The 8,382-nt window shown below is 40.1% G+C and overlaps 1 protein-coding gene across 3 annotated transcripts in view; it reads left to right on the forward strand.

Moving 5' to 3' along the window:
• The first annotated feature begins 257 nt into the window (after window positions 1-257).
• spire2 (spire-type actin nucleation factor 2) overlaps window positions 258-8,382 on the forward strand; it is a 48,923-nt gene continuing 40,798 nt past the window's right edge. For all 3 annotated transcript variants that reach the window (XR_010094290.1, XR_010094291.1, XM_063477644.1), the window contains exon 1: window positions 258-688. Coding sequence is in view for 1 of the 3 variants with exons in the window: in XM_063477644.1 (XP_063333714.1) it covers window positions 391-688 (298 nt within the window). In the remaining 2 variants the exon portion in view is untranslated. The remainder of the gene's footprint in view (window positions 689-8,382) is intronic.

Genomic DNA, 8,382 nt, shown 5'->3' on the forward strand with positions numbered 1-8,382 from the left:
CAAAATGAGATGTGACTATAGACGTTTATACAATATTGTAAAGAAGAAAATAACTAAAAACTAACAGATTTTAATTGTATTGCTTATTTTATTTTTACTTCATGCACATAGGTCTTCTGGATGGGCTTTTTACAAAACAAAACAAAAATCCTTTGAAGCGCCGATTCCAAAATATTTTACTTTGAAAAGTTATTATTGTTTGAAAACGTGATCCGGAAACGCTGCGCTTCCGGTGGCCAAGTTGACGGCGTCACTGCGATAACGAGGTGCAGCTGCGGTACTTGAAGACGTCTAAGCCGCGGACTGAACAGCAGACTGGGCCGAGAGGCGGACAGCATCAATGGCTCCGGTGTTTACGGAGTAAAGAATGGGCTCCACGGCATCGCAGCCATGGCCAGATCCACTAACAGAAGCGGCGAGGATGGGGACCCACGGGTGACCGCCCCCACGGACCGCGACGCTTCCCGGGACCTGGCGGAGCCCCGGGAACTGTCTCTGGAGGAGGTGCTGAAGTCCTACGAGCAGCCCATCAACGAGGAGCAGGCATGGGCGGTGTGCTACCAGTGCTGCAGCGGGCTCAGGGTGCCCCGCCCGCCGGCAGGGAGAGTCAGCCGGGTGAAGGACCCGTCCTCCATCCTCCTCCACAGGGACGGAACCGTATCGTTACAGCGGGAGCAACGATATGACGGTAGGACAGACGGCCGCGGTTACTCCCAACTTTCCGCTATCTTGATAACTTAAAGCAAGTGCGGAAAAAGTGCATTTTAACAGGATAGACCAGTTGCCAGAAGCAACATGGCCTTTGCAGGTATACCTGTCGTTAGTTTTAAATATTAAAACCCACTTTTGAATTTGGCGTAGTTTAATTTACATTTTTGTAAAAATAAATAAATAAATAAATTACCGCTTTTTTTCAGCCGCACTGCAATGATTTCTCCCAGTAAACTACTCCGCCTCAGTGAACAGCGCTTGTGTTTATATCCAGAAGTGTACTAAAGTACTCCATGCTTTGTTCACAATATTAACGCGGAACCGAAGAGTGTCTAATATTGTTTCATATAGTATCATTATGTCATATTTTATCTACCAGGAACACAAATCTAAAGCATTTTGTCCTAAATTATTCGGATTTAATACAGAGTTTGGCTCACAACGTCTTGCTCAGTAACGGACGCCGCGGTGCTAACCTGTCCCGTCTCAAACAGCATCAATCCCTACACTGCTGACCCTCACTGGATTATTTGGTCATTTGGTCAACCCTAAGCTTCACTTACTCAAACTGCCTTTGTATTTTTATATTTTACACCATCTAGATTTTGTCGCACTACTCGTGCCAGCAAGGATGACTCGTATTATGCCGGTAAATGATAAATTATTCATGGAGCACCGCTTTCCCCTAGCATCTCCTTATGCAAAGACTGTTTTGGAGACATCAAAGGGTGGCTAGAAGCCCAGAGGATTTTAGGCAGCCTTCCTCTTGTCCCCTCCGTGCTGAAATTAGCCCGTACCTGCATAATATCCTGCTGCATGTGAAGTATTTATGTCCTCACTGCAGCTCAAGAGGAGGCTGCACGGAGACAACTTCAGTCAAAACTCAATTTAATCCGAAAAAAAGGCAAATTTGTGCTCAAACTTTTTTCACCTCTTACTCCAAAAATCTTATCTTAGGCAATGGCGACACAATATCTCCAGAAATTTATATTTTGTGCTTAAAGTCATGTCTGTAACCTGTTTATTTTGCAATTAGGCAAAATACAGCCAGGATATTTCTTGCCAGCAGCCCTGAGAGAAGATAGACTTTTACATTTTAAAATATGACTGAGAAATGTGGGCAAAAGAAAAGAATATTGGATATCAAATCTCAGGAAAAACTGTGAAATGCTGAGCTCCTTTTTTGATAAAGTCTCCAGGTGAATATACAGTAGCAGCTGTTGTAACAGCTGTTCAAAGATCAAACAGGAAGGGTCCGTGTGCATGTTTGAGGATGGCACTTTACTTTTCTTTCTGCCATTTGTTCACATGTCAAATAACATTCTTATTAGTTAATCATGGGTCAGTCCTGGTTCTGATGTCTACATGAGAAATGATCATAAAGAAAAAGTAAAGTTAATGTAACCTTTTTAAAAAACACAGCATTAATTTGCATAAAATGGTTACACTGTTTCAAGGAACACCTTTTAAATATGAGCTCATTACACCATCATCCTGAACTGTGACCTCAATAATAAACATAAAGTAGGATTATCGCTTTTTTATCAGATGTTATGGCAGTGCTGTTGGAGTGAACTGCTTTAGATTTAGCAGCTGTCATACAGGTGTAGGGAACGGGCAATCAGCGGAATGTGTCATAAATAATAAATAGCAAGCCAAACCCCTTAAACTGGTTGAAAATTGACTTCTAATGATTGTTACTGTGGACAGATCTTGATGACGAGGCATTAGAAGATGTGACTGCAGTAAAACAATAAGGGAGAAAACTTTTTAAGACAAGATTCCTCCTGTTGGTAATGGAGCTAACAAAATGCAGTGTAGTTATAACAGTAAAGAAGGGGGAAGGTAGAGTGTCTGACCCATCGTTAGTTTTAAGTTTGATGTTGCAAAGTACAGGATTTGGCAGGCAGTGGACCAAACTACTGATAGGCATATAATGCATTGTTTTACATCTCTAATCTACAATAAGCACATGACTTTTCAATATTGTTATTTAGCATTACACAGTTATATTTACAATAGTTCAGTGAGGAGGAAAACTATGTTTTTAATCAGAATAAGGGAATAAGGAGTTTTTTGGCCACCCAATAACTTCCTCTCATTGCTTGACTGATATGACAGTGCAGCTTTTTGGCTTCAGGATAGACCAGCTAATCGAATCTCAAGGTGGGGCTGTTTTAGAAACTAAAGACGACCTGTGGCAACACTAGTCAGTCTAGAAGATTATTAAGTGTTGTTGTGATATGACGCTATATAAATACAATTAGATAAAATCTATGTCTGCAAAGGACAAAGCTGAAAATCAGTATTGGATATGATCCTTGAGACCTTCAGCCAACACTGCATCAAAAGCAGGCTTGATTCTGTCATGAAAATCACTGCATCGGCTCATGAACACTCACAGAAATCACTGACCATGAACATGGTTCACCAAGCTGTGTACAATGCAGGTTAAGTTTCTGCCATCCAAAGAAGAAGCCATATGGGAACATGAAGTGTCTTGTCTGGATCATGTTGTTTAAAATGGACATTCTGCGGTGAGACAAAATTTGAAATTCTCTTTGGAAAACATGGATACCACGTTCTCCAGACTAAAGGGAGAAAGGCCATCCGGCTTGTTATCAACAATCATTTCAAAAGTGCATTAGTGCCTATAGAATTGTCAGCTTGCATATCTGGATAGGCATCATCAATCCTGAAAGATATAAACACATTTTAGAGCAACATGTGCTCCCATCTAGACGATGTCTTTGTCAGGGAAGGCCTTGCATATTTCAGCAAGACAATGTTAAACTGCCTACAGCATCTACTGCAACAGCGTGGCTTTGTAGTAGGAAGGTCCAGGTGCTAAACTGGCCTGTGTGCCATCCAGACAGAAACAACAAAATGAAAACATTTTGGAGCATCATGAAAAGAAAAGAAGTCCAGCAGCTGATCTGTTCAGTTCCCAGATGTTCACAGACTGTTTCTAAAAGAAGAGAGGATGCTGCACAGTGGTAAACTTGACTTTTTAGAGGTTTTTTTTTTTCTTTTCTTGAAATGGGGAATTTTTCAGTTTAAACTTATGTTTTCTATGTTCTGCTTCTTTTAATAAAATATGGGTTTATGAGATCTGCAAATCACTTTATTTTGTTTTTGTTTTACACAACAGCAGTTCCAACTTTTTGGAAACTGGTGTTGTACTCCCCCCCTCCCTTCCCGGGTACCCATTGGACCACTCCCAGAGGAACCACAGGGGTTGTGCTTGAAGATTCTGCTGAAGTCCATTAACAGTTGCAAACACTTTGCTGGCATCATGAACCCTCAGATGTTTAGCTCTCATTAACTGAGAGCTGGCTATCCTTGCAGCCTGTGTTGGTTTACGCTCTGCTAGTCCATAAGTAAACAGTCCAAATCAAAGCAGTGATGCAAATCCCTAAACCAGCATGAGGTGGTGAGTTTATTATAGTCTGTCTGCATTATTAATGCAGCTAGTTGGCTACAGGGACATTTTCCTTTCTTTATGTGGCCGTATTCACCCAGAACAGCATACTGCACCATCTGAAGTCCAAACTTTACTTTGTAATACTGCCCTTCAGACATGGAAAGCTGCAGCAAAGCATCCTGACTACATTATAGTACCATCTCCATGCTTGGCAATTACTGTCATGTTGTTGTTGCTGCTGCTTTTGTTTTACTCCAGATGTAATGAGGCCTCTGACATCTAATCTGTTCCACTATTGACTCTTCTGTCAAAATTTAGATGACAAAATTTACTTGATATTCTTTTTTCTTTCTTTCTGCAATATACAAGAAAATGTCAAAAACAAACTGCTTTGATTTCTGAGAGGTTTAGTTTGTTTTATGTATTTCAATAGTCTCCTTGACTGTGAAAAGTGTTTGGTTTTAATTTGATGGGTAATTGTTGTGGGCATAATTTAAGTAATCTACCCCTTTGCTTTTAGCAATGTCAAATTGTTTCCATTTTATTTCTATCAGGTAAATGTCAGCCTGTTATTTGCTCGTTGAGTAAGTTGTGTATAAATGTCATTTTATACTTTGATATCAGATATTTGATATATTTGATATATACTTTGATATTCAGCTCTATATATAATTTACATTTATCTTTTGAAATACATTTTGAGAAGCAGTGACTGGGATGCCTCCTAGGTGAGGTGATTCGGGCATGCCCAGCTAAGAGCAGACTACAAGGGAGACCGAGGGTGCACTTGAGAGATTATGTCTCTGGCTGGCTTTTATGGCCTCGGTGTTCCCCAGAGGAACTACAGGCAGTGACTGGGGAGAGGAGAGGTGTGGACATCTCTGCTAAGACTGCAGCCCTCATGAATTATACTTGGATAAGCATGGATGGAACAGTGAAGAACACTGATCACTGAATGGTTTTCAGAGGCATTATTGTGCCTATGTGATGATTTCCTTGAAGAATTATGTATATTTTTTGTGCAGTGCTATTTGAGGGCCCAACCCTGTCTGCATTCCCTGTAGTTGAATGGGACATAATTAAATAAATTATACAATCCTCAAATTGAGACACATTACAACTAAAATGTTGCACCATTTACTCACACAGTCTTCCCGATCCCAAACCCTTCCTATTTCTTACCTGTCAAAGATGCAGTCTATCTGGAATTCTCTTTTTCTAGTTTGCTTGTTTGTTAGTTTGTTTTTTAGCATTAAACCACTTTTCCAGTGTTTTTTCCTTTCCTACCTTTTCTGAAACCTATCACTGTATTTAATTCATTATGAGTAGTGTTTTTAGGAAGAAACACCCCCCCCCCCCCCCCCAATAAAATACCTCTTTCAACAGCTCATATGTGATCATCACCCCAACTTCTTGTAGTTTGTAGTTGAAATACTCTGCATTCCTTTCAACTAACCCCACACCCCATCCCGGGACCTAAAATTACACCTGGACTTAAGAACCACTGCCTCCAAATATTTGGCCCCAGTAAATGGAAATGGTGATTTTGTCATCTTATCTGTGTTGCCTTGAAAACTTGAGGTTTGTTCTTGACCTTAAACTCAATCACTTAAAAACAGGAATGTCAGTTTAGTAGCTGTTCGGGAGATTTTTACCTTCATTAGTCAAACTCTCTTTTCAGAACTAGCTGATTCACCTTGAGACAGGAAAAACTGGTGAAATCCAATAGAAAGCTATTTGGATTTGATGAATCCGATGCCTGCCAGACACAAGAAAAAATAGTTGAGCTAAAGAACATTGTCTCTGAACTGATCTGCTTTGATAGTCTGACTGTTTTACCTGCTTCTGTGTGCTGGAAATATAAATGTACAGTAACGTTAGCATTCACGGCACATGGCCTCAGCTGTCTCAAATAACAATTTCCTGGAAATCTAAACCCCATCAGGTAGTGCGGCAATCTGCAGAAGAGGAGGTTAATGTGAATCCTGATATGAGCTCAAACTGATGTTGTGCTACACAGCATTTTAATGTAAACACACACCTGATGTAAAAAAAAAAACCTGAGACAGTGAGACTGCAACGGAGGAAAACATCCTCGCTGATATGCTGCAAATTCACTCTGTTTATCAAATTCAGTTCTGACATCTGATACGAACAGTAAGAGGAAAATTAAAACCTGCTTCCCTCTCCTGACCTCGACCTTTAGTTGAAACGTCATTGATGGCTCCTGTTGGTGAGATGAGCTGTTGCACTGACTATCCCTGCAGAAGAAGCACAAATCTAAAAGTGAAACACCCAGAAGATGAACTGACTCATGGTACTGCAGCAAGCTGATGTCAGACTGAAATGTTCTTTTCCAAATACATGAGGAGTGTTCATGAACCAGCTGCCATCTGGAACACAGTTATTGCTGACATGTTGGGGAGAGCTCTGCAGTTTGGGTGGAAAATCCTTGTTTGGCTTATTATAATTGTGCTGGCAGATATCTTAGTTACAGCTTGAAGTTCTTTTGAATTGAGTAGCAAGAGTGTGAGATTGTAAGAATATAAGTATGTTTTTTGGTAACATCTGCATCTACTTCTGGTCAAAAGCTTCTGCACTCTCCTCATGGACTCGTAGTCCTTGTCCTTCATTAATATCCCATTGCCCAATCGACAGGAATCAAATGGGCATAATTTCCACTGGAGGAAACACAGTCCCAGAGCATGATGCTACCACCACTGTGCTTAACGGTTTAACGGTGTAGTTTTTTCTAAACACACTGTGTAGTTTTAAGGTTTAAGGTAGTTTTAATGTCAATTTTAATTGTAGTTTAACACACACACACGTATATGTATACAGAGATGGGCAGTAACCCGTTAAAAGTAACGTGTTACTGTAATCGGATTACTTACTATTGCAAAAAAACGAATTAGATTACGGTTTCCCATAAGCAGGCTCCATTACTGCTTCACTAAACTGTGATTTTGTTTGTTTGTGAGAGTGTCTCAAATAAGGCTGCCACAAATGATTATTTTGATAGTTGACTAGTCACCGATTATTTTTGCAATTAGTCGACTAGTCAGATCATGCATCCATTGGACGTGAAATGTACCGCTTATTGCACCAGCATGCATCTGCCATTATACAGATCGAAAATGTGACGTCATTTCCGGGGTAAAACCGCAAAGGATTGTAGGTACAAGTGGCAGTGGTACTAGCGCGCACGGACTATTACAAGACAACAGTCACACAGAGATAAACAGAGACACAAAGAATGGCAAGAAGCTGTTTTTTTGTTTGTTTGTTTTTTTAATTTACCGCCATAGCCGGTCGCATGACAGACACGGGAAGCCGACGGGTAAAGAGATCGGTTTTTATCAGATTCCGTCGTGTAAGACAAATTGTTCAGGTCATGTTTCCGAAGTCATGAAGAGGTGACGGATGGCCTGGATTGCAGCTATTCGAAGACCAAATATAACGTTCCAGAACACTCCAACTCACATGTTAGTCTGCTCCAAGCATTTCCACGAAGGTAAGTCTTCTGTTGTAGTTATCATAACATAATTGTTGCTGTAGGTTACAAATAAGTCTTATATTGATTTGAACTGAATTCGTTGTGCTATGCTGCTTTGTTCACTGTGGCTTTGCAGGCTAATGTTTGTTGTGCTTTGTAGGAAAACCAGCCTACAAAATGCTGGAATGCGATCCAGACTGGGCACCCTCTATCAACCTGGGTCATACCGAGTTTAAAGCTGCTACCACAGCGAGATTTGATTGGTTAAGAGAGAGAGCGAGATCAAAACAGCCACGAAATGTCCCACATATATGTGCCCAAGTGTTGTTTTGAAGCAATCAAGTGATGAATAACTGTTTGCCAATATGCTGTTTGAAATTTATTTTTTTCTTTTGCATTGTTGATTTGTTTTTCACCAAAGCAGCTAATAAAGCACAATGGAATACAATTTTGCCTCTTTCTTTCATTTCTATAATAAAATGAAACAATAATGCCAGTTATAAATAAAGACAATAAATTGAATGAATTATGAAACACTTATTTTATTTGTATTGGATCTGAAAATGTTGTGTAATACTAGAACCTGAAAAGACAAATAGATTGCGTTGGCCTGTACAGGAGACAAAGAAAAAGTTTTAACGACAGCTGTAAAATGAAATAGTCCAAATCAGAAAATAGATACACCAAAGTAACGTGGACCTGGGCTTGTTGCAGGGATCTGAAGCTACTAAACACTTCGTGAGTGTGTGCA

This window comes from Pelmatolapia mariae, linkage group LG7 (genome assembly GCF_036321145.2).
Source record: "Pelmatolapia mariae isolate MD_Pm_ZW linkage group LG7, Pm_UMD_F_2, whole genome shotgun sequence".
Lineage (NCBI taxonomy): Eukaryota > Metazoa > Chordata > Actinopteri > Cichliformes > Cichlidae > Pelmatolapia > Pelmatolapia mariae.